Source organism: Toxorhynchites rutilus, chromosome 3 (assembly GCF_029784135.1).
Source record: "Toxorhynchites rutilus septentrionalis strain SRP chromosome 3, ASM2978413v1, whole genome shotgun sequence".
NCBI lineage: Eukaryota > Metazoa > Arthropoda > Insecta > Diptera > Culicidae > Toxorhynchites > Toxorhynchites rutilus.
Genome location: NC_073746.1, coordinates 149,460,021 through 149,487,130, shown reverse-complemented (window position 1 = coordinate 149,487,130; position 27,110 = coordinate 149,460,021). Strand labels below are relative to the sequence as shown.

General features: G+C 41.8%; 1 protein-coding gene across 5 annotated transcripts in view; it reads right to left on the bottom strand.

Annotated features, from left to right (window-relative positions):
- Positions 1–27,110, bottom strand: part of LOC129777308 (protein madd-4) — a 517,165-nt gene that overhangs the window by 32,892 nt on the left and 457,163 nt on the right. For 4 of the 5 annotated variants that reach the window (XM_055783531.1, XM_055783529.1, XM_055783532.1 and 1 more), the window contains 5 exons: positions 10,082–10,297; positions 9,558–10,019; positions 8,916–9,500; positions 8,758–8,854; positions 8,392–8,523 (listed from right to left, as the gene is read on the bottom strand). In XM_055783531.1, coding sequence (XP_055639506.1) covers positions 8,392–8,523; positions 8,758–8,854; positions 8,916–9,500; positions 9,558–10,019; positions 10,082–10,297 — 1,492 coding nt within the window. The remainder of the gene's footprint in view (positions 1–8,391; positions 8,524–8,757; positions 8,855–8,915; positions 9,501–9,557; positions 10,020–10,081; positions 10,298–27,110) is intronic. The other variant, XM_055783533.1, reaches the window with a different exon arrangement.

Genomic DNA, 27,110 nt, shown 5'->3' with positions numbered 1-27,110 from the left:
ATACTTCTTCCCCCTCTCTTAGACGGGGCTGCCGTACAAATGAAACACAAATTTTTGCATTACCCGAGAATTAATCAAGCAAATTAAACCAAATTAGGCATATGGAAACTTTAGGATGCAATGAATGTTTCTATGGTGGTTAGATACCCCTCCCCCCTCTCTTAGGGGTGGCTGCCATACAAATAAAACACAAATTTCTGCATTAATCGAGAATTAATCAAGTAAATGGGCGGGACGAAGTTTGCCGGTTTAGCTAGTAAATAAATATAATAATACGCCTGCACTGTATTCTTAGCAGGACCCCCTTAGCAGGTGTGTAGAATGATGTGCCTACTTTGTTGAAAACCCCAAACCGCGACGAAATGCAAAACAAATCGGACAAAACGAGGACACTGAAGTTGTACACGACGATGTTGACCAAATTCGACTGTATCGTTATGGATGACGAGACATTTGTCAAAACCGACTTTAACCACCTTCCGGGACAAGAATTCTACACGGTGACGGGAAGAGGCAAGGTGACATAGATATTCAGAAACATTAAATTGTCGAAATTCGCAAATAAATATCTGGTTTGGCAGGCGATGTGCTCGTGTGGGGGAAGTGCAGCATTTTTGTAACAACCCGACACCATCAACCAAAAAATTTACGTCAAAGAGTGCCTCCAAAAATGACTCCTGCCGGGTTCCGTACTGTTTTGGCCGGATTTGGTCTCATGCCACTTCGGCAGAAAGACCCTGGAATGGAATGCGGCATACAACGTCCAATTCGTGCCTAAGGATAAGAACCCGCCCAACACCCAGAGCTACGTCCGATCGAACAATACTGGGCCATCGTAAAGCGGAACTTACGTAAGACAAAAAAAGTCGTCGCGAGCGAGCAGCAATTCAAGGCGAACTGGTGTGTAGCAGCTGAGAAGGTCAACAAATCGACTGTACAAAATCTGATGCAGCATGTGAAAATTAAGGCCCGAGCAGTCTTTTGCCACAGAAGAACTAACCAAATTTTTGACGTAGAACTACGTCTTTCAGGAAGGGTGCCAAATCAGAAAACAAGTCACGTTTTTATGAAATATAGTTAACGTTAATAACTATGTTCACTGTGAACGAATTCTCATGATTTTCATACCAATCAAATTGGAAATTCACTAAGATTTGTTTGATATGCTATACATTACAATTCGCTAATCTCTAAATGGCTTAAATTCATGAAAACTGGAAAAACTTCCTTTTTTCCCATACATTTGATCTGCCGATTTGTGTGCCTACCCGTATTTCGAATGCTTATAACTCGAACATTTCTTAACAGATCGGAAAGATGTTTGCATCAATTGATAGGAAATATTTCTACGCGTCTATCACAATGATTAAAATGTTATTTTTCATGAGATGAACAACTGAATAACTGTAAAATGTCAAGCGTTATCTAAACGCCCTGACGGCGCCAGTGGTTGTGTGGTTAGCGTAACAGCCTCACAATCCGATCGGCCTGGGTTCAATCCCAGCTGGCGTCGTTGGGATTTTCTGAGGCGAAAAATCTCTGGTTACGTCTTCCTTCGGAGGGGAAGTAAAAGAAGTTGGCCCGGCTCATGAGTTGTTGAGTCTGATAGGTAGGAACAGGTGGAGTCGCCTCCCTGTTGTCGGTGATTGGCACTAAAGTGGCGGAAATAGGCCGACGAAAAATAAGCGAAGATAAAAAAAAAAAAAAAAAATCTAAACGCCCTATCTGACAAGTTTTGATTGGACCGATTTACGGTTTCCCCAACACAAACTTCAAAATCGATGTACCTGTGGAAATCCGTCCTGCAAATATACATGCATATCGGGGGTATTTTTGTTCCCACCGAGCTGTGTTTCCCTAACACGGACTTCTAAATCAATGTGCCTGGGGTAATCCGCTTTGTCAAAACATGCAAGTCGGGGGTATTTTTTTCCACTGAGCTGTGTTTCCCTGACACTGACTTCAAAATAAATGTGCGTGGGGGAATCCGCTTTGTAAATACATGGAAGTCGGGGGTCCCCCGATTTTTGAAATTAATCGTTCATCCACTAATCGAATACTTTTCAACAGTTTGTTATTCGATACGATTAATCGCTCCAAATAATCGATTAATCGATTAATCGTCACACTGAGACAAATAATCAGTTAGACTTATATTTCTCATTTGTTAGAAAGCCATCTGGAATCAAAAAAGTGTTCATTCCGCCTGAAAATTAATTATTATCTTTTACGTTCCTCTAAACTCGTAAACGAAGCTCATTTCGCTTCGACGGCATTGAGCTTCTTTTAGGAGTTTAGGAGAGCGTCAAAGATAATGATCGGGGGTATTTTTTGGTGTTGAGTACTTTTGTACTCGCTTGTCGTTGTGCAGACCGGAATATGCTTCCCTAAAACGTACTTTTAAACTAAGAAGTCTGGGAAAATCGTTCAGATACTAGAGGTGAATGAACTTTCGCGGTTCCAGAACTACTTAAACATGAGATGTGCAATAATTTCAGAGGGATATTCAAAAAACAATGATCGTATGAGAATTCTTCCGTTCACATATTTTGGTAGTCCTAGGCATCATATCAAACGTAAAAGGTCGTTCATCAAATTTATTTGTAACGAAGAACATAATCTATTACAAAAATTTCGATGCATTCTAAAATAATATTCGAAGTGGTAAACAAATGTATTGCATAATATTAGGCTGTCAAAAAAGTCCTGCGGTATTTCCGCGAGGTGTCGTTGTAAGCGCGTAGTTCTAGTTGTATTCATTGTATCATTACTGAGTCATACTATAGCTTGTTGGAAAGGTATTTATAGTCCGCGCTATAATATAGTCCTTGACAGTGTTTTGTTTGGTTAAGTCGTTCGTGAGTTATAGTGTCGCAAATATGGAGCAAAATAAAGAGAAAATCCGACATATTTTACAGTACTACTATGACAAAGGCAAAAATGCATCTCAAGCTGCCAATAAAATTTGTGCAGTTTATGGACCCGATACAGTTTCTATTTCCACCGCACAACGATGGTTTCAACGTTTTCGTTATGGTGTAGAGGTCGTCAAAGATGCGCCACGCTCCGGAAGGCCTGTCGTCGAAAATTGCGACAAAATCGCTGAATTAGCCGATAAAGACCGGCATAGTAGCAGCCGTAGCATCGGCCAAGAGCTGGGGATAAGTCTTCAAACCGTTATTAACCATTTGAAGAAGCTTGGATTCACAAAGAAGCTCGATGTATGGGTGCCACACACGTTGACGCAATAAAACATCTTTGACCGTATCGACATGTGAATCGCTGCTGAATCGCAACAAAATCGACCCGTTTCTGAAGCGGATGGTGACTGGCGATGAAAAGTGGGTCACTTACGACAACGTGAAGCGCAAACGGTCGTGGTCGAAGCCCGCTGAAGGTGCTCAGACGGTGGCCAAGTCCTCATTAACGGCCAGGAAGGTTCTGCTGTGTTTGGTGGGATTGTCAAGGAATAATCTATTATGAGCTGCTTCCCTATGGCCAAACGCTCAATTCGGACCTGTACTGCCAACAACTGGACCGCTTGAAGGTAGCACTCATGAAGAAGAGGCCATCTTTGATAAACAGAGGCCGCATTGTCTTCCATCAGGACAACGCCAGGCCACACACTTCTTTGGTGACGCGCCAGAAGCTCCGGGAGCTCGGATGGGAGGTTCTTTTGCATCCGCCGTATAGTCCGGACCTTGCACCAAGTGACTACCACCTGTTTTTGTCCATGGCGAAGGAGCTAGGTAGTCAGAAGTTAGCCACAAAAGAGGCCTGTGAAAATTGGTTATCCGAGTTTTTTTTGCCAATAAGGAAGCGAGCTTCTATAACAAGGGTATTATGAAGTTGGCATCTCGTTGGGAACAAGTCATCGAACAAAACGGCGCATATTTGACTTAAAACAGATGATTGTAACTAATTTTATGAACAAATGAAAATTCAAAAAAAAATACCGCAAGACTTTTTTGACAGCCTAATATAATTGCGTAGTTCTACGTCGAAAATATTAGGTTGTCAAAAAAGTCATGCGGTATGTTTTTTTGAATTTTCATTTGTTCAAAAAATCGGGGCTTGGCCACCGTCTGAGCCGCTTCAGCGGACTTCGACCACAACCGTTTGCGCTTCACGTTGTCGTAAGTGACCCACTTTTCATCGCCAGTCACCATCCGCTTCAGAAACGGGTCGATTTTGTTGCGATTCGGCAGCGATTCACATGCGTCGATACGGTCAAAGATGTTTTATTGCGTCAACGTGTGTGGCACCCATACATCGAGCTTCTTTGTGAATCCAAGCTTCTTCAAATGGTTAATAACGGTTTGATGACTTATCCCCAGCTCTTGGCCGATGCTACGGCTGCTACTATGCCGGTCTTTCTCGGCTAATTCAGCGATTTTGTCGCAATTTTCGACGACAGGCCTTCCGGAGCGTGGTGCATCTTCGACGACCTCCGGATACGCCGGATGAAATGCACAATGATCGAGAGTAGGCAGAATTAACCATTATAGAAGCGAAGCGATCCGTCAAGTACGAATAAATCCACTCCGTGATCCATCCCGGGAAGCCCATGCGCTTCATTTTGTCAACAACGAGGATGTGTGGTATAGTATCGAATGCTTTAGCAAAATCTATATATATATATGGAGTCAATCTGTTTTCTTGATTCCATCTCGCGAGTCAGGGTAGATACGTAACACATCAAGTTTGTAGTTGTTGACCGGTGCTTCATGAAACCATGTTGGTTTTCAGAGATGAATGGCGAGACTGCGTTATAGAGAACGTTGTGCACCAATTTTTCAAAAACTTTGCTGAGGCTGCAAAGTAAAGAAACACCTCGATAGTTTGAAACGCGGTTACAGTTGCCAGTTTTGTGGATTGGTACAATGATTGCCATTTTCCATGCCGATGGAAATATCCGATCTTGTAGTGAGCGATTGAATATATACGAAATTGGTGCTGCTAGTGTAGCACTACATTTCTTCAAGAGCAATGGCGGAATGCCATCCGAACCAGAACCTTTCTTAACGTCTAGATCCTCAAGAGTCTTTAGAACTTCGGATGTGGAAAAATGATCAGGAAGGTCGATATCATAAGACGGCAGATGAGCGTAACAATCATGGCGTTGTACCGGGGATCCTTTGCTGAATACACTTTCGAAGAACGTAGCGAAGAGGTCTGCTGCTTCTGTGTTGATGTGAGCATTCACTCCATCGTAGCTTACGTTATGTGGGATTCGGTTATTTGAATTTCGTTGCTTGACGAAATCCCAGAAACGTGAGGGGTCTTGCTTAACACTTGCTTGGATCCTTGACACATAATTCTCGTAGGTTGATTGGAGTAATACTTTGTAGGATGCTTCCAATTGACGAAGATTGACTCTGTCGTCGTCAGATCGTGACAGAAAAAACCGTTTGCGGGATTTTCTGTGGTTGTTGCGCATATTGCGCAAGTCCGGTGTCCACCATGGTTTGTTGAAACTTGAGCTAGACGATGGCCTTCTTCTAGGTACATGATCGTTAATTGTTCTCTGAAGTTTGTCGTAGAACGTCGCCACTATCTCGTCTAATGATCCATCATGCAGTAGCACTTCCCAGTCGACATCACCAAGTACGTTGTTCAGTATACTGAAATCACATGTCCGAAAGTTGAAATTGCGCTTATCGTCTCGGACGTCTTGTAGAGGAGACGCGTCACAGCACTTGTCGATTAATAAAATAAGCGGCACATGATGATTGTCTACCGGTAGCAGTGAAGACGGAGGACGTACCAGGTCAAGATGCTCTGGTAAATTGACGAATGCCAGGTCCAGCAATCTATCATTACAATTAACGAAACTGTTAATTTGACGCAAACTAATAGTGAACATTGTTTCCACAAGAATTTGTTCATGTACAGAGGTTACGTTAGGTGGAATATAACCGTTTGTAGCCTCATCGAACTGCCATTTCAAGTTAGGAAGATTGAAGTCTCCTACTGATATAATTATATCCGTTATAGTAGCGTGGTTTATGATACACTGAATGGCGTTTACGTGTGCGGAATGAAGTTCGGGGCTAGAATTTGGCGGTAGGTAAATAGCAACAATGTAGAGAGATCGCCCATGTAGACTGATACGAACTGCTACCTGCTCCAGCATGTCACAATGTGTCAAAAATACAGATTCACAGTTAAGGTGATTTCTTATCGCTACCAACACTCCTCCACCACGTGAATGTTGGCTGGTTGATTCGTTTCGGTCGCATCGGAAGAACGTGTATTCGCTGGAAATTTCAGCACTACCAATGTCAGCACGGAGCCATGTTTCCGTGAAAATGAGCACGTCATAATCACAACTCGTTAGTAGTAAACGTAATTGCGGAATTTTGGTCCGTAAGACCCTGACATTTTGATAGTAGAGTGACATCGGACGATCAGGATCAGTGCTGGAAGCAGGAGACAACACAGGAGTATGACTCGATACAATGAATACAACTAGAACTACGCGCTTACAACGACACCTCGCGGAAATACCGCAGGAATTTTTTGACAGCCTAATATGTGGTCGTGTCCTAGATACAACCCCTTACAATTTCTTTTTAATAATGTAGGGGAGAGGGAGGTAAGTTGGCGAGGGAGGCAAGATAACGAATCGGTAATTTGACCCGTTGTAATGAAGGAAGCGCCACCTACTTTTTATTGAAGATGCATCATAACAAGGCCAAACTTTTTACGCGGTAGCTCTGCTGAAAACGTTATCACAAAAAAAGTGAAAAATAAAAATGTGAAAAATCGTGATTTTGTGATTTTTTTTTCGTTTTTCCAAATTTTATTTTCCACTTTATGTGGAAAGTTAAAATTTCAAAATAACTTTATACATGATAAGGGTACTCTATTGTACATAATCTGTTTGTTTCCGGCGAGTTTCAATTATGATTTTGTTTCAGCTAAATTTTTTATTGAAAAAGTCGCTTAGGGGAAAGTTGACGAACTGCAACATTATGTTAATTTTTGGTTTTTTATCGCAGATGTTTAGAACTTATAAGAGGAAAAGAGACCAATGCTGGTCGGACACCAGTTTGGAGAATGTTATGAAAGCTATAGAAAAAGGTTCGTCTGTTCTGGGTGCTTCAAAACAGTTCGGTGTGCCAGAATCAACTTTGAGACGCTATCGACGAAAATATCCTGACATGGATTTTATATTTTCTATTCAGCCTTTGCGTTTCCATGTTCTTTATGCAAAAAATATTAAATCTGTATCAATTTCAGGATACGCCGTCAAATAAAGACCGCTTCAAAGCCACATTCAGCGACTCTCAACTAAAAGAGCTGTATGGTTTTGTGGTCGCTGTAGACCAGCGTGCGTTTGGTCTTACAAAGGTCCAGTTTGGAAGAATTGTCTATTTGTTTGCGGTTAAAAATGGCGTAGAGCACCCTTTCAAAGGAACATGCGCTGGACGGGCATGGGTTGAAATGTTTATGAAGGCTCATAAGCTATCTTTGAGAAAGCCAGAAAATACCTCAGTGGCTCGATTAATTGCATTCAATAAACAAAATTACGACTTATTTTATCGAACTTTGGGAGATATACGAGCTCAGTATCGTTTTCCTGCGTGTGACATTTACAATGTTGATGAAACTGGTGTTTCCGCTGTTCCAACCATGGATAAATGAATAATTGGTTTTACATTTTGTTGATTTTTAGGTGACCAAACCATATTCGCCAACCTGCCTCCAAGCATTCGCCATCTTGCCTCCACGTGGAACGTTTTTGCAGTGGAGTTATTAACGAAATAAAAAATATATAAAGAGAAGCCGTTTACGAGAATGTACTACACGATAAGTAATCTCTCTTGTGATACTGACTCCATCGGGCGATGAGACTAAGTACTTATCGGACCGCCCTCGTATTTTTGTTGTTCACTTGCAAAAGTGAGTAAAACATGTCAGTTTTCATCTACCATAGATGTAACATTTACCACTGGTGCTAAACTTTTATTTGAATTTAGATTGCTCTCAAATAACCCAATGCAATATAATGATGAATCATAGGTATTTAAATCAAAAGATCATTGAAACTATTAAAATGGGTTGTAAACCGATGAATGAAAGTATTAATAGTTCAAATAACTTAGGAAACAGGAAAAGGAAATGCATTTAAATAAAACATCTTTGTGCCATTTGTGGACTTCAGTAGCGGAAATAATCTTCACAAAATACAGCATGCGATGTTGCTTTGAAAAATCATGCAAAGTTCAGTTTCATGCGAAGAACGAAAAAATCATGAGCAGCGGAATCCACTTCCAATAAAACATTCAATTTGTACGAGATTTTATATGTAAATAGCCCACGTGAAGTATGGTTTAATTCTGTGTGATTTATCATTTGGCAGTTTGGTTCAACCGTCCATCTCACCTGCAAGCTGGCTAGAAGATGCTGAAAGTGAGGCATCGGCATAGTTCGCGTGCCGGAACTGGCCGCGGCCATCGCATCGGAAGCCACCGTGCTATCCGAAGCGGTCATTTGGGAGTGGGACTTCATGAGCTCCTACGGGGGTGGATATTTGGGTTCGAGTTTGTTCGAGATTGAGTCGATACAGTTTCGATTGGTTCAGAGCATTATTAATAGTCGTAGCGAAGTGGTTGTTACGAGATAGCCAACGGGAAGAGGTATATTTTGTAGTTCGAAGGGTGAAGAAAGGAAATGGTTAGTTACAATTAGCGTTTGTTAGTTATACGGGTGCTGATTCTGGGAACACTGTCAACAACACTCGATACCTACCTCGTCTTCCATTACGCTGCTCTCCGCATTTTCAATGGGTCCGTTTAGTTGCCGTTGTCGGTTTTTCCCCCGATTTCGTTCACGATTTCTTCGGCCACTGTGGATATTCACAATGACGGTTACATTTTGGAAAATATTCAAAGCTAATTTCGATTTACCCTTTCTCATCCGCCCCATTCTGGGACGATAGCACCGAATGATCTCGTAAAGCATTCAAATCCGCGCCATCCCGATGACTGTCATTCTCATCTCCATAGTTGCCAACGTTCCCGGGTTTCGGTTTCACCGATAGTCGAAGATCCGCGTGGCTTAGACCTGCGTGACAGGTATAGACTCCCGCCTCACGAAACGTTACATCGAGGATCCGCAGTGCACCCTTCTTCGATATCTTGATCTTTTTCGATTTGGTCAAAGGTACTTGGTCTTTGCTCCATCGTATTTTAGTTCTGTTGAATCGTTTCACGGGGCATTTGATTTTAATTTGTGTCCCAAAGAATATCGTTGCGGCACCACCTATTTTCAGGGTGATTTTATTCTTCTTCGGATCATGTTGGATGAAGGTTGAATTGGTTCCAGCGATAGGCGGTCGTTGGTCCTCGGGAGCACATGCTTTTGTGCTGCAAGGTTTCTTATCGGGTGGTTTGCTGCTGGGACACATCGACGCGGGACGTTCCACCTTGTGTTCCTGGGCCATAATTTGTTTGCACTCAACACGTCGCTCTTTGAAGCCGCCTCCACATGATCTAAAATCAAAATAGAACGGTATATTTTTTTTTACTTGTGGCTACCCGAGTACGTACTTTGAACACTTGCTCCACTCGGACACTTCCCACCGAACGGGACAATCGATTATGTTGCAGTACTGTCGATCGGGTTGGGGTTTAGTGGTACACATACTGTTCGGTACGATCATTGTATTTTCACCACCTCGTGTCACTTCGTGAATGCAAGTTACCTCTCGCGTTTGAATTCCGAAACCACAGGACTTCGAACAGGGTGTGAACTCCGAATAATTCCATCGCGGTGGACACGGTATATCGTTACAGGTTCGTATTCGAGCTTCAGGTTTCGTTTCCGGGGAACAAAGAAACGGTGAAACAATTTTGCTCGTATCGTCACGGATGCAGTTTATGATCAACTCCTCAACGCCCCCCAAACAGGATGCACTACAGCTGGTGTAGCCCTCTTCCCGCCAGGAGTAAGTCTTCCCGGGAACTGCAGCCTGTACTTTGATTCCATCCAAGTTCTGCCGGTTGCCATCTCTGAAAAAAGTCATCAAAACGAGAATTAATATTCTGGAGGACACAAAAGAATCGTAACAAACTTCAGATAAGATTCCTCAAAATTATGCGAGTAAGAGCACGGTTCCATAACGCATCGTTCCACCTCATCCAGAGGTTTATATGCGTGACAGAGCGAGTCATTCAGAATCGCAACTCGTTTGGAAAATTCCAGAAAGATTTTACATCTGAACGGCTTCCGTCGGATTCCTTCGCCGCAAGTCACGCTGCAGGGGGACCACTCGGTATCCTGAATGAATCTGTAAAGAGAGGAAGAGTGAAAGAGTGAGCGAGAGAGAGAGATAATGCCATTAAGTGTTTTTCGCTTCCGGAGCAACAGGCAAAGCCGCAAGATATACAACATAAATTAAGTTGATTAAGCTGGACGAAACTACGACCGACTGCCAGACGTTTCATTTAATTAACGTGATAATGATGATGATGCTGGTGATGCCGGCCGGCTGGTTAAGAATGATACTGAATCGCAGATGACCGGAGGCACGAGAGCGCGCACGCAAGATGTGGGGCAGTGTATTCGGGTCTGATTGAATTATGAGACCTTGCACAAAAAAAAAACAATCGCAGCATCATCTGCGGGGTGATGATTAGAAATGATTCATGACTGTACGTTTATTAGAGCAGCGGTTGAAAACTTTTTTAAGGCTGAGTTTTATTATAATCACTATATAATTCCATTAAATCATTTCTCGAAATCGGTTGTTATATTGTTTAAAGTATCGAAATAAATTGTCACAAACGCAAGAGAAGTGTTCGAGGGTCGACGAAGCCTACGTCAAGACAAATTTTGAACAACTTAATTGGCAATAATTTTATACGGCAACCGGAAGGGAAAAGGTGGCAGTTATTTTCAAACACGTGAAATTGTCGGGGCTTGAAAAGCGACATTTCCATTGCCACCGGAATTACGATCGAAAACTGGGTTGGAAGGTATGATGAACAGTTAGAGCAATCCAAAACAAAACAAAAAGAGCAAAATACAATTCATACTGAACTACTTTCCGGAGAATTCGTTATCGAGCAAATTTTTGTTTTTTAGGATTCCAATTCTACGTCGAATGAATTAGATTCGAGTGGTCAAAAACGCGTTCCGAGGTTGTACAGCAAGGTTCTAACGGAGTACAAGGCCGCGCTCACATACGAAGAAAAGTACGTGGGAATGAATATAATTATTTCCGGGTCAAAAACAGTGTTGTAAAAATTTAAAGACAATTGAAAGAAATCGACGAAAATGACTGCCATACGTCATCAAAAAAGCATTGCTCGATTGTCTGAAATTGCTTAACATTTTCAGTTGAGATCCGAAGGGTTCATTTTGTATTGAGTCGAACGAAAACAAATGATTCATAGATATAGATGTAGGCTTTGCGCAGTGAAGCACGATTTCGTTAGCGAATATACAATCTATCAGCAGAACTGGTAACTCGACAACAGGTCAGGTGATAGAAACACTATTTCTTCCGCCCTTATACTTACGTTTCACTGCGATGCAAGAAGTATATGGCGGCGTTTAGAAACGACAAATTCACTCTTGTTAACCTTACTCTTTCTATCGGTTGGCACCAGTGGACTGGCATCCCTTCCCCTACCAACATAAATTAAGTGTAGGCAACATATAAAGGGCTCAAGTCGTCAAATCAATAACCTCATTTCACAATTCTTTAATGACGTATTAAATCAGATCAAATCATTGTTGTCAAACTTGACGGGTTGTAATTGTTCGTTTGAACTCAAATGACTGAATTGATAATTTGCTGCACTAAGCACGGTTCCGGGGATATTTGCATATCTCAAGTATGTTTGAGTTCGTTTTCGCTGTCATATTTGCTCGAAGATTACAGATCTGGCCAGGATTTTCCAGTTCCGGACGAAGACGGAGGTTTACGTTAAAAACGGGATTACGAACTATGACAACGGAGTCGACTTAATCGAAAAGTATGGTTAAAAACAATTTTTTATCTAAAAAATGCAATAAAAAGTCATTTGACTCCTCAGCTTTTCTATTTTCTCAATACCCAACCTTTTATGATTTCAGATTGATTGTCGCAGGGATACTGCTGGCTCTGACAAGCAACTACAATCAGTCGCACAACAGAACGCTCAGTCGAATCAGGCCGTTTTTTATGCCTTCCTCCCACACCGAAAGCTCCTCAGAAATTGAACTAGGTAGCTCTGTCGTCACAACAACACAATCACTTGAGCCCTCTGGCAGATCGCAACCGATAAGTGCGAGCATCGCTGGTATGATTTACGAATTGGTTATCTATTACCAAAATGTCGGTGGTATGAATTCCACTATTTCTGACTATCTTCAAGCTAGTTCTGATGCTTCCTACGACTTCATTGCACTCACTGAAACATGGCTTAATAGCAACACACTGTCTAAGCAGATTTTCGGTCCACTTTACAATGTCTACCGACTGGATCGATCTACGATGAACAGTAATAAACTTCATGGAGGTGGAGTCCTTCTGGCCATTCATTCAAGAATTCATTCTCGTGAATTGCTTCTCCCTAATGGGCCTAAGATTGAGCAGATCTGGGTGACTGTGTCGCTGAGCCTCCACACTATTTTCATCGGAGTTGCATACGTTCCACCTGACCTCACAAATGATTCATCTGTGATTGAACAACATATTTCATCGTTAATTTGGATTACTGAACAAATGAAACCTAAAGACAATATTATCTTGCTGGGTGACTATAATCTACCAGGCATTAAATGGATCCTCAACACATATAATTATTATCACCCTGATATCCTGCATTCGACTATGCACCGCCAGACCGAGTGTCTACTCGACAGTTTTAGCTTCGCTGGACTATGTCAATTGAATGGAATCGTCAATGCAAACTTGACTTATGCTTCACCAATACTGAGCTCATTTCAAACACAACAGTGATCGATTCACCGTTTCCTTTGGTGAAAGTGTGTCATCATCACCCTCCGCTCCTCATTTCGTTGCGTGTCTCGCCACCACTCATGTTTGCAAGCACAGCTGAATCGGTCCATTACAACTTCAACAAGGCTGACTTTCTATCAATGAATAGATTTTTTCTGAACATTGATTGGAACGCCATTTTAGATGCATGTGATGCTGAATCTGGCTCTCTTGCTTTATCAAATGTGTTGCTCTATGCAATTGACTAGTTTGTCCCGAAGAAAAGAATCCATAATATTCAGCAACCTCCGTGGTCAAATCGTAATCTGAAACATTTGAAAGCAGCGAAGAGATCCGCTTTGAGAAATTTCACTAGATTTCGCTCGTATTATTGGAAAACCCGTTACGCGCTGGCCAACAGCAATTACAAACGTCTTAACAAAGTTTTATTTGCCAGTTATCAGAACCGCGTGCAATCCACTTTAAAATGTAACCCCAAGAGATTTTGGGAATTTGTCAACAACCAAAAGAGAGAGTCCGGTCTACCGACTGTGATGACACGTGGAAATGTAGTAGCTTCCAGCAGAGAAAGTATCTGTGAGCTGTTCCGGTGCCAATTCAAGAGTGTTTTCGTCAAGGAATGTCTTAATCATGAGCAAATTGTCTCCGCAACCGCTAATATACCTCATTTTGCAACGTTTGGATCACCACCTATAATTAACCAGAACATCGTCAAAGACGCCTGCCATAAGCTGAAACGTTCTTCCAACCCTGGACCAGACAGAGACCCCTCCATTGTTTTGAAAAAGTGTACCGATAGTTTGTCTTACCCACTGAGTCTTCTTTTCAATCTCTCCGTAGATTCTGGCATATTTCCAGAAATATGGAAAAAGGCTTATGTCTTCCCGGTTTTTAAGAAAGACAGCAAGAAAGAAGTGCAGAACTACAGAGGGATAGCTTGCTTATGTGCAATATCTAAGCTACTCGAGCTCATCGTCTTGGATTACATCTCCTACACATGCAAGAGCTATATAGCTGAACAACAACATGGATTTATTTCGAAGCGATCAACAATCACAAACCTAGTTGTTTACACATCATTTATTGCTCGTGCTCTACAGTCGCGTTATCAAATGCAGATGCAGTTTACACCGATTTTTCGGCGGCTTTCGATACCATCAATCACCAGTTAATAATTGCCAAAATTAAATCGTCTCGGTTTCAACGGCTCCTTTCTTAAATGGTTGCAATCCTATCTGGTAAATCGACAGATGTCTGTTAAAATTGGTGACACTATTTCCAAGACCTTCAGTGTTACTTCGGGTGTTCCCCAAGGAAGTTACTTAAGACCATACATTTTCCTGCTATTTCTGAACGACATCAATTTTGTTTTGGATTGTCAAAAATTGTCTTACGCAGACGACTTTAAATTGTACTATTTAATTAATAGTGAAAATGATGCAGCATTTCTACAGTCGCAAATCGATGCATTTGCTGCATGGTGTGACAAAAATAGAATGATTCTAAACCCCACCAAATGCTCAATTATTTCATTCTCGCGTAAACGCACTACAGTCCACTTCAATTACAAGTTGCAGGGCTGCATATTACAACGAGTCAATTGTGTCAAGGACCTAGGAGTTATGCTCGACTCTAGGCTTACATTTCGTGAGCACATTGCATATATAACGACGAAATCATCCAAAATGCTCGGATTTATGTTTCGTGCAACAAAACACTTACATAAAGGCCTGCATAAAGGCCGTATATTGTTCCCTCGTTCGTTCGATACTCGAGTATGCATCAATTGTTTGGTCACCATACTATCAAAACAGCATTCTGCGGCTAGAAGCTATCCAGCGCAAATTCGTTAAATTTGCTCTACGGAATCTACCTTGTTACCTAGTTACGAACATCGCTGCAGACTCATCGGGCTTGATTCTTTGTGTAATCGCCGCAACCTTGCCAGAATATGTTTCATTTCCGACTTGATACTGTCGCACATAGACTGTTCAGAGCTTTTACAACTTGTGAACTTTAATATCCAGCAAAGGAATCTGAGATCTCATAACTTCCTCCAGATACCGTTTTCACGCACGAATTACGGATACTACGAGCCAATGTCGAGTATGTGTCGAGAGTTCAATAGACACAGTATATATTTTGACCTCGGGATATCACGCACATCACTTAGAAAGAGATACATCTCTTCGATCACAAATACTCCGTCTAGTTATTAAGTTTTTAATTATAATTTAGTACGTAAGCGTCATTTGGGTTCTGTATACCCGTTGATTTGTCGAATAAATAAATAAATAAATAAATTGTTAGTGACTTGAGCTTTTGAACGTTTGTTATTCAAACAAGTAGTCTTTCAGCATTATTTCAAGAACTTCTAATTAACGTATGCATTGAAAAATAAACTAATTTCTAATTAAGTACTATAACGGGAGGAAGGATATCGAGGACAAGGAGGCGATACAACCTTCACTTAAGCGCCAGGCAAGTTTCACTTGCCGTGAAGGAGCGAGATTTGTCTCTCCTGTTTCCCGTGCCCGACCGTGAGACTTCAGGGCGTGTTCCTGCCTACGATTTTTAACCCACACTTAGAAAATCTTGGCGCTCACCAAGGAATAGAATTCGAAAAAACAGGAAGTGGGTTATATCTATGGTATAACCGCAAGGGTGACGTAGGACTATCGTTGATTTAGAGATCATTTGTTTGAAGTTGAATCTGAATTCATTCTGAATGAATGAATATTTGGAGAACTTCGAAAATGTGAGCGTTTCGTTGGAGGCACAAGGTTTTATGCATCCAATATTGAATACGGAAATATCCTACTGATGGGGAAGAATAATCTTCAGAAGCTATCCTGTTAATTGCGATTGATTGAAAAATCACAAAACCAAATGTATCTGGTCACAGTGTTACATGAATAGAAAACATTAAAATAAACTCTTTCACATGAATGTAATTTTAAATTCCCAGAGGAACTGGCAGATTATTTTCAGTAACGATTGAATACTTCCACATTTTCCTCGATACTGGAAGCCCACCAGTGGTTAATGCTAACTCGATAACCATCTGTTAATAGCACTTGATCGAAACATATTTGGTCACAGTGTTACATGAATAGAAAACATTAAAATAAACTCTTTCACATGAATGTAATTTTAAATTCCCAGAGGAACTGGCAGATTATTTTCAGTAATGATTGGATATTTCCACATTTTCCTCGATACTGGAAGCCCACCAGTGGTTTATGATAACTCGATAACCATCTGTTAATAGCACTTGATTGAAACATATTTGGTGACAGTGTTACATGGATAGAAAACATTCAAATAAACTCTTTCACATGAATGTATTTTTAAATTCCCAGAGGAACTGGCAGATTATTTTTCGGATCTTTCTCGATGCTGAATGGCATCCAAACGGAAAGAATTCCGCGCGTGTATGTGTGTGTGTGTGTAGCGGCTGCTTCGAGATCTTCCCGGGGAACCGTTTGTGGCATCACTCTCCTCCTGATGGATTCCCTTCTGGCCTAAGGTGCACAAACAGGCTCTTGGTGACACCGTTCATCTGCGCTTTCATGATAAATGAAGAGCTTCACCACAACAGCGACAACATGTTCCAATCGCTGTTCAATTAGAACTGAGTGGATTTCCGAGCGGCGCTCGCTTATATACCGATTGGTGATTTCAATAGCCTGTGTTTACGCGTTCCATATTTTATGGACAGACTGCTGCTATAAATTCTTGCTCATCTAGCTCTAGCATCTAGCTTTAGCATCTAGCTCTATTCGTTTACCACAATACGCGCATCAGCCGATCTGTTACTGCTCTTCCGGTTCATTGCCACTTAAATCTCGATCACAGCAGCCTATATAAAGCTTGAGCAGATAGCAGCAGGTCTCTTATTTCCCAATAAAGTGTCGACAAGTAACACCGGTCATTCGTTCGCATTCTAAATAAATTTGTCGGCGTCAAGAACAATTTTCCGTATTATCGTGAACATTAAAAGTGGTCCTTCGAACCGGATACTTCGAACTCTGGCGGAAAATTGTTCTTGCGCATTCGCGATTCGGTGTCAAAGTGATAGGAAAATTAGTGATATTCTGACGGGAAATAATTCTCGTGCCCAAAAACGGGCAAAAGTGATTGAACTCTGTGAAACGTTGTGCAAAGAAATTTTGTGACATTAACTGGACAACGGCCAATAGCCAATATTCTGAACAGAATAAAGAAGACAAAAGTGATCCAAAATCCGTGTGATAAAAAAAATCTGTTAAGTGGCGCCAAGTCGCATTTCTCAAGTGGTATTGCTGATTGCTATTGTCCGATGGATGCTGTATTGTTCGAGAGATCCATTGTACCTGGTGGCGTTATCTGGTTTGAGTAGCGTGGCTTGGGCATACCGAGTGGCGTGGCTTGGATTAGTCATCGAAGATTGTAAGTACAATTTGCATGCTGCATGTGAGCTGAGCTTCTAGAAAGGCCAAATCGAGCCTTCCTGAGTCGCAGATATTTTCGTATTTTTGCTTGATCGATTGAAAAAAAAAATATCGGAATTTTGATAAGCACGTGTGGATCGCGAGGTTCGATTAACTATTCTGCGGCTACCGTCGAGCACAATGGCTACGGAGCTTAAGAAGCTGGAAAAACGTGAACGTTTTCTGCGAGACTCGCTAAATAATTTGGAACATCTAGTGCAAACTTATCAAGAAGATAGAGATATTTATATGCTTGAAGGTTGGAGAGAACGTTTAGAAGGCATTTTTTCAGAATTTATGGATGCCAGATTGCAATTGGAATGCTCTGATGAGTTTCAAGCCAGGTTGAAAGAAAGTTTTGACGCTTCCGCTTTAGATCAAATGCAGCAAGTAGAAGGAGAAATTGATCCGATGTGCATTGAACATGTGAACCAGGATTCACGTGCAGAATTTGAGCTGATTTACTTGAGAATAAAGGGTTTTATCACTAACAAATTGCGATCGCATGGTACTAACCCCTCACCTGCAGTGCAATCGATTCCTGCTCATACTTCCACAGCTAGAGTAAAACTGCCTGAAATCAAATTGCCTCTATTCGACGGATCGATCAAGGAGTGGCCATCGTTTCGTGATACATTTCTGTCCCTGATCGACTCAAACCCCATGCTTAGTCAGGTAGATAAATTCTCCTATTTGGTAGCATCTCTTTGTAAAGATGCGAAGCGTGTGATTGATGTGATAGAGATAACAGCAGACAATTATTCGGTTGCATGGGATCTGCTCGATAGGCGATATGAGAATAAATACCTTCTCGTTAAGTCATACGTCGAAGCACTCTTTGCTATTGATGGTATGAAAAGGGAATGTGCGGAATCCCTTAATCGGTTAATCGACGATTTTGAGCGTAATTTGAAAATGCTGCAAAAGGCGGGGGAAAATCCTGAAAACTGGAGCACGATGCTAGTGTTCATGATGAGTTCGCGCCTCGATCAAACAACCTTGCGTCTTTGGGAGACCCACCGTAAATCGACAAATGTTCCAACCTACACTGAACTTGTTGAATTCCTTCGCTCACACGGACTCGTCTTGCAGTCTTTAGCTGGATCTAGATCCCGATCGCAAGATTTTTCTCGCTCCTCCCCTTCACAGCGTATAAACTACCAAGCACCGAAGCTAACCACAAATCATTCAGCCATTGTTCCTAAAAGTTCGTGTCCATTTTGTAAAAAACCTGCACATTCACCATATCAGTGTGAACACTTTCGAAAGCTAACTCCAATACAACGATTCGATGAAGCGAAATCTAAAAAGCTTTGCATAAATTGTCTTGGATCGTCGTCGCATATCGCTAATAATTGCTCCGGTGGAACATGTCGTGTATGCCACCAAAAACACCATACGATGCTGCATCGTCCGTCCGCCCCGATGAATACTAATAAATCCATCCAATCTGAACCATCGTCGTCGTCCTCGTCATCATCCGCGGGTTCGCAGCATGAGTCGTCATCTGTTCCGAATAACCAATTGCAAAGCGTACAATCTACCCAACAGGGTCAGCCGATTGCTAATCCAAAGCCAACGGTCACTGCCCCTTCGACTAGCCACTTTTCGTCGCCTACCAATCAAATATGTCGCTTAGTTCCTGCCACTGTTTTGCTTTCTACTGCACTTGTTAAAGTTTATGATTCAACAACAAATTTCGTTTGGGCTCGAGCGCTCTTGGATTCCGGTTCTGAGCTGAATTTTGTTTCGGAACGTCTGGTGCAAACGCTGCAACTAAAACGTACCAGAGAATTCATACCTATTAGCGGAGTAGGGCTGTCATCTACTACTTCAAAATACTCTACCATTATTCGCGTTCAATCCCAACGTGCTGATTTTGAGAACAACTGGAAATTTCACGTGCTGTCCAAGATTACAATGCAGTTGCCTAATAAACTAGTTGATATCAACGACTTTACATTGCCTTCCGATGCTACGTTAGCCGATCCTTCGTTCAACAAACCGGGACATATCGACCTAATACTTGGCGTGCAAGTTTTCTATGAGCTTTTGCGTGATGGTCAGATTAAAATCGGTGCCGATGGACCCATTTTGCAAAACACCGCTTTGGGATGGGTGGTATCAGGAAAAGTGAAGGATGAGAAACAACGAACTGCTGTCGCCAATGTAGCTAATGTAGTACTAGAAGCCTCAATCGAAAATCTACTTACGCGATTCTGGGAAACTGAGTCGTGTCATATCAAGAGCACTCAATCATTGGAAGAAAAGGAGTGTGAGGATCATTTCGCTAAAACGGTTAAACGGGACTCATCCGGTCGTTTCGTTGTCGCACTTCCCAAGAAAGATGCATTGGTTTCGCAGCTTGGGAATTCCAGAGATATTGCTGATCGTCGATTCTGCTCATTAGAACGTCGTTTAAATTCGAACCCTCAGCTGAAGGAAGCATATTCTGCTTTCATTCACGAGTACGTTAACCTGGGCCATATGAAACTGGTCGATGATGATGCGTCTACTAACTCGCTTGTTCCAACCTATTACCTTCCACATCATTGTGTTGTGAGGCCCGACAGTATCACCACCAAACTTCGTGTTGTCTTCGACGCATCATGCACCACGGATTCTGGAATATCCCTTAATGATGCGCTACTAGTGGGACCGGTTGTTCAAGACGACCTTCTCTCAATCCTATTGAGATTCAGGATACCGCAGTTTGCCATTACTGCCGACATCGAAAAGATGTACAGGCAAATATTAGTTCAAGAGTCTGATCAACCCCTACAGAGAATTAGATGGAGAGACACACCTTCGGAACCCATTAAAAGCTATCAGCTTACAACCGTAACATACGGCACATCTGCAGCTCCATATCTCGCAACAAAATGCCTCCAGAAGCTTTCCGAAGATAACACCACAACCTATCCTCTCGCATCGGTCGCCGTTGGTCGCGATTTTTATATGGACGACTTGCTTACAGGAGCCGATACTGTCGAAGAAGGACGACAACTCTGCAGGGAATTGCTCGATCTCACTCATTCTGCCGGGTTTTCGCTTCGCAAGTGGACATCAAACAATCCAGAAAATCTCACTGACGTACCGGATCAACTGAAGGATGAGCGCACTTTGTTGAAAATCGATGCTTCTACTTCCCCTATAAAAACCCTTGGTCTTCAGTGGGATATTGTCGCTGACGAGTTCAGATTCGAAGCTCCAACGCATAGTGATCAGCTACCAATTACAAAACGAATTGTCTATTCGGACATCGCACGCTTATTTGACCCACTTGGGCTAGTAGGTCCAGTGGTAGTGCAGGCCAAGTTGTTACTGCAAAGGTTGTGGTATGAGAATTATGACTGGGATATAGGGTTACCGGAAGCTCTGCAGCACCAATGGATGAAGTTTAGAGAGAGTCTTCAAAATTTGACCAACCTGTCTGTTCCTAGATGGGCGAAAGCTATATCCAGACCTATCAATCTAGAAATTCACGGTTTCTCTGATGCATCGGAGAGAGCGTACGGAGCATGCATTTACGTTCGCGCTATGTCATCTGATGGTGAAATAAAAACCAACCTTCTGATTGCGAAATCAAAGATCGCGCCAAAAGGAAAAAACAAGAAAAACGGAACAGTCTGTCTCCCTCGACTAGAACTTTGTGCCACCTTGTTATTAAGCCATCTCTTCGAAAAGGTTGAAAAAAGTATAAAACTTCAAACCAAAAATTTTTTCTGGACAGATTCAGAAATTTGTCTACACTGGTTCGCATCGAACCCATCTCGATGGAAAACGTTCGTTGCCAACAGATGTTCAGAAATCCAACAGATAACGGCAGGTGGAATTTGGTCTCATGTGCCTGGATCGGAAAACCCAGCAGATGTAATTTCTAGAGGGATGACCTCTGCTCAACTACAGCAGTTTTCCACGTGGTGGAATGGTCCCACCTGGCTTTCGCAAACGTCTCGGTTTTGGCCATCACTTGGACGTCAAACCGAGAAGAAATTCGGTTCCGACGAGTTGGAAGAACGAACTGTTGTCCTTACTGCTCATATAACTCCCTCGAATGAGCTGTTCTCAAAATATTCGTCGTTTATGAAACTGGTACGTGTTGTTGCTTGGTTACTTCGATACTGCCACAATGCCAGCAGTACTAAAGAAAATAAAAAACGGAGAATTGGGTGCTTGTCAACTATGGAAATAAACACCGCGACCCAAGTAGTAGTGAAGCTAGCCCAAATGGAACGTTTCGCTAACGATATCGCAGAACTTCATCGGTGCAAACAAGTAAAATCCAATTCGCGCCTGAAAGCGTTATTCCCGATATTGGTAGATGGCATACTGCGCGTCGGTGGCCGGCTACGACATGCTCCAGTAAGCTACAATCAACGCCATCCGATTATTCTGCCGGATAAACATCCGCTGACGAACCTAATTATGATTCATTATCATCACAAATTGCTGCATGCTGGTCCACAGCTAATGATTGCTGTGGTGCGAGAAAGGTTTTGGCCTCTTCGAATCAGAAATATTGCTCGCAGGGTAGTCCATTCTTGCGTCAGCTGTTTCCGCTGTAAACCAAAGGTCTTGGAGCAACTAATGGGCGAATTACCTCAAGAACGTGTCACACCTACATTTCCGTTCCTGCGAACTGGTGTGGATTATTGTGGTCCCTTTTACTTTCGTCCTGCCAAACGAGCTGCAGCAGTCAAATGTTATGTTGCTGTGTTTGTATGTCTCGTGACAAAGGCACTGCATCTTGAATTTGTCACAGATCTCACTTCTGATGCCTTCATCGCCACTCTTAAGCGATTTGTGTCGCGCAGAGGCATACCTGAGCTCATCGAATGCGATAATGGGCTAAATTTTCAAGGCGCACAAAGACAACTTGAAGAGCTTGCTCGTTTATTTCGCTCGCAGCATCATCAGAAATTGGTAGCTCGCCACTTTGAAGACGACAACATAACCTTCAAATTTATACCGCCACGGTCCCCGAATTTTGGCGGACTCTGGGAGGCAGCAGTCAAATCGCTCAAGAAGCATCTGCGCTGTACATTGGGAAATGTCATCCTGTATCACGACGAATTTGTGACTTTACTTACTCAAATTGAATCATGTCTCAATTCTCGCCCCCTGACACAGCTAAGCTCAGATCCAAATGACCTGGAAGTGCTCACTCCCGGGCACTTTCTGGTCCATCGTTCATTAAAGGCCATCCCGGAACCCAGTATGGATGGGGTTTCATTCAACCGGCTAAACCGCTGGCAGCAGACCCAAGAATACGTTCGAAAAATTTGGAAACAATGGCAATCCGAATATCTATCTGGGCTACAACCTCGCACACGTTGGACTGTTGAGCGTGACAACATCAAGATCGGCACAATGGTCCTTTTAAAGGAAGACAACCAACCCCCGCTGAAGTGGAAAGTAGGACGAATTACGGAGATCTTCAAGGGCAACGACAACCACATCCGCGTCGTGACCGTGAGGACATCCCAAGGAGAGTACCGCCGTTCAATCAGCAAGATCTGTGTACTACCGGTTCAACAGTCTGATCATCCTGACAGCACTGAAGCTGCTGGTCTACAAGGAGGGAACTGAAACCCTTCCACCAATCGCAGTATCACACTGCGCATCAATGGGAGGTCATGAGACCTCCCATCCATGTAAGCCATATTTTTTCATTGAATTTCAAAAAATCTCATTTATGTTTCATCCTCCAACGCTACGCGGCAATGACGTCTGCTCCAACCCACAACCACGAGCAATCCATCAACAAGGGAGATGGCATCATGCGACGAATCAATCCAGCCACAAATTGAAGGAAGTCGAATTCCATTGATCATCCTCTCACCCAACGTTTAGCGCATTATCAGTTCATGCACAAGTACGCTCAGTACTTGATGCCAACGATCATCGCCCGCTAAGGGCCCGTGGAGGCCGGTTGCCTCCGCTCCGGTTAAGTCTATTCATTTTTTCTCATTTATTGTTTGAAAAAGCCGTTTAATTTGTATTCCAGAGAAAAGGACTCCCGTGGAGGCCGGTTGCTTCCGCTCCAGGAAACCCATTTGACGAGGACGTAGAATGAGAAGAGATCGATACGAGGGAAGGATGAATCCACAGCACCACCCATTCAGGATTGAGCAGCTAGCTAGAAGAAGTACTAATCCGTTTGACCATGGCAGCCGAGAGATCACATGGTCGGAGAAGACGAACTTACGCATCGCCCGAAGAAGCACGTGGTGTAGACGATCAAAGCCGAAGCAGAAGTAAACAACGTACCGAACCAAACGAGCGGAGAGACAGACGCAAATGCAAATATCCAATAGTTTTTAAGAGACCGTTTATAGCTGATCCCATTGAAATAAGCTGAATTCATAAGCCTTTGTTGAAGATCCATTCCAATAGTTACTAGTGATCAAGATTAGTAGGAGATAGTTTTGTTAAAAAGACACCTTTTTAACGGTGGCCGGCATGTTTACGCGTTCCATATTTTATGGACAGACTGCTGCTATAAATTCTTGCTCATCTAGCTCTAGCATCTAGCTTTAGCATCTAGCTCTATTCGTTTACCACAATACGCGCATCAGCCGATCTGTTACTGCTCTTCCGGTTCATTGCCACTTAAATCTCGATCACAGCAGCCTATATAAAGCTTGAGCAGATAGCAGCAGGTCTCTTATTTCCCAATAAAGTGTCGACAAGTAACACCGGTCATTCGTTCGCATTCTAAATAAATTTGTCGGCGTCAAGAACAATTTTCCGTATTATCGTGAACAGCCTGTTTTGAAAGCAAATTTAAGACTATTGAAACAAGTTTTTGAATCGGAAAGTAACAAGTATAGAACGCGTAGACATTTTATCTTTCGAATGAAGTGTTTATCATACCATTTCGTTCAGTTGTTTAGGAGCTATTAACTCTCAAAATCTCGGTCTCCGGCGTAACGCTTTCGTTTTCGAAACTTTGATTTTACACCCCGGTATAGAAATGAAAGACGTAGTCCTACGTCAAAAAGGAAGCAACTGTTTCAACAAATTCAAGGATGGAGAGGTTTCCTTTGCAGGTTTGCCTATCCAGAGCCTATGCTAACCGTACCGAAAACCGATGAACTGAAGGGCCCCTAATCAGCCAAAACCATATCCAGTATAACTTATTGAACAGAATATACAATATAAACACTGGTTCTTCTATTCAATCCAACTTCAAATTCCCTATTTACAATTTTGTCTTAAATCAACTACTTGCAAGTTTTTTGCGGATCCCTCGGTGGTCGAGAACAAGTGCACTAGCTGAGTGGTGTCCTGGCTGAGCGTAACGCACTTCGTGGTGTGTGCGTTTTCCGGTGGTCGCGTTACTTCTCGCTTATCGTGCGACACAATCCGGATGGCCTGGTGCACTGGGGCAAAAACATGTCGAATCGGCCAACCTATCTGAGTATGAGTCCTCCCAGATTTGCACCTTCGCTTGAAGGAAATTTCTTTGCTCACACCACTCAAATTCGAAATTAAATATTCACAGATTCTCGACTTTACAATTCGTTTTCTTTTACTTGATGAAACTATCTATAATTACACTGTCTATTGTTTGAACTTTTATTGTTTCTTTCACTTTAATCATGGCGATCGTCCCGAGAACCCCTTTCGTCAGCGATCACACAGACAACCGCATGTGGATTTAAATTGCTGACAAAACCCTTCTGGCGTCTTTCAGTACGACAGGATAGAGACCACGAACTAATACTTCTTGAAAGTTGTATCCATGCTATAATGTTAGTCTACGGTTGAGTTTTTTTAAACCGTTTAAATTATAGACAATGTGTAACATTGTTACAGTACCAAATAAGGAATTTTAACCTTTTTTGAACCTCTATGCGTTTCATCATATGGTCGATGGTGAAAAATGTACTTTCTAATTTATTTCACGTCATTCTCAATAGCTTCACGGTAAAAATTTGAAAAAAATACTGAAAATGCATCCTACTATAACTTCGCGATAAAAATTTGAAAAAAATACCGAAAATGTGTATCACGAAAAAAATCTTGAAGAAAAATTGAAGTACAAAAAAAATCTTGAAATTTTGATAGTTTTTTTTATTGATTTAAATATTCAGTACTGCTCTGATTCGTAATTAAATGTGTTCCTGCACCTTTTCTAGATATGTGTGTTTTTTTCAGAATTTTAAGAGTGTAGCGCGGTACAAATTTTTTTCAAATTTCGAATTTATTAGAATTTTTGTACCTAGTACTGGTCTAATTTGTATTTGACTGTGTTCATATGTGTTTCTTGTATGTGACGGAGTTCATGCCAACTCGTCTTAGGAGTTGGCAGCACGATCTCAAATAGTAGTAAAACGTTGTGGGTGTAAAGACACGGGTCATTTAAGCAACTTTGCATACTTGAAATATACGAAAAAGAATTAGACTACTTTTAGGTAAAAGCCAATTTTTTTGTCTTAATTTTTAAAAAAAAATTTTAACTCAAAAACTATGATAACTACAAAATTCTTGTCAAAGGATGAAATGTGGTAAACTGTTCAAATTTTCACAAAAAAAAGCCAAAAATTTTTTGGAAAAAAAATTTCGCTGACAAAAAAGTTATTTTAAAAATTAAAATTAATTTTTCTCAAAATTTACAAAAAACGAATTTTTACAAAAAAAAATACCAAAAAATTTTGAAAAAAAAATTTTGCTGAAAAAAAAGTTATTTTAAAAATTCACCTTTAAAGATATTTTTTTTTTAATCGCTGCTTAAACTGCTGTTAATCTCAAAATGATTATGAGATGAAAACATTTTGATAAAATAGCGCATGTTCGTTTGTACCAAATGCCGTGTAGCAGAAACCAAAATTTGTTTGAAAGTCTTGAGGTAGAACATCAGTTTTGACCAACTCCAAAGCGTCGATTCCGACAAACAAGAAGAGTGTACATGACTAAGGCCATCGGCCGATCTACGAGTGTATATTTCGATGTATAGCCCTGCCAAAAAACGGAGCATGATGACTGTACGTTGTGAAAAACTAGGCCAATCAGCTCTGGGAGTGAGTTGCAGAAGCAATCTGTCGAAGCATAACTCAAAAGACGATGATGATGTGCCACAAGGGAGCAACAGTCTTGTGCCCTTTTCAGAGGCACCGCAAGGAGCATTGCGATGACGTTGTGATACTGAAAGGAAGGACTTTTGTTGTCATCATCAGCGTTGTGGTCGTCCTCGGTGTACGGCCGTCTACTTGCTAAGGCTTGTATACAATAATATATATTCACCCATTAACTATATTCAAGTAGATGTGTGGATATATAAAGCTCCATCCGAGTGTAATCGTTCAAAATCGGAGTTAAATCCGTTATTGACACGAGTCACATATTGAATATCATCCTTCCACCAGAACCAATTGATTGAGGGCCTGCAGATATCCACTTCCATTATAAGAATTTGTCATTTCCTGCAACAGGATATAATGGTCAGGAGTGTCCTCTCCACCTCCGAAAAAAACAGCATGAATGACAAAATTGCATTTTTTGCGCTGAATCACGATCCTGTGGGATAATATTGGATTTATGCATCGGATATCGCCGGAGCACCGTATGAGTTGAATGGTGTCATCGTGAAATCATACAACGCAGGTCGGCTGCCGCCGGAATCTTCTGGACATTGTCCGGTTTTCTGTTTCAGTTTTCCAGAGGGTATGACA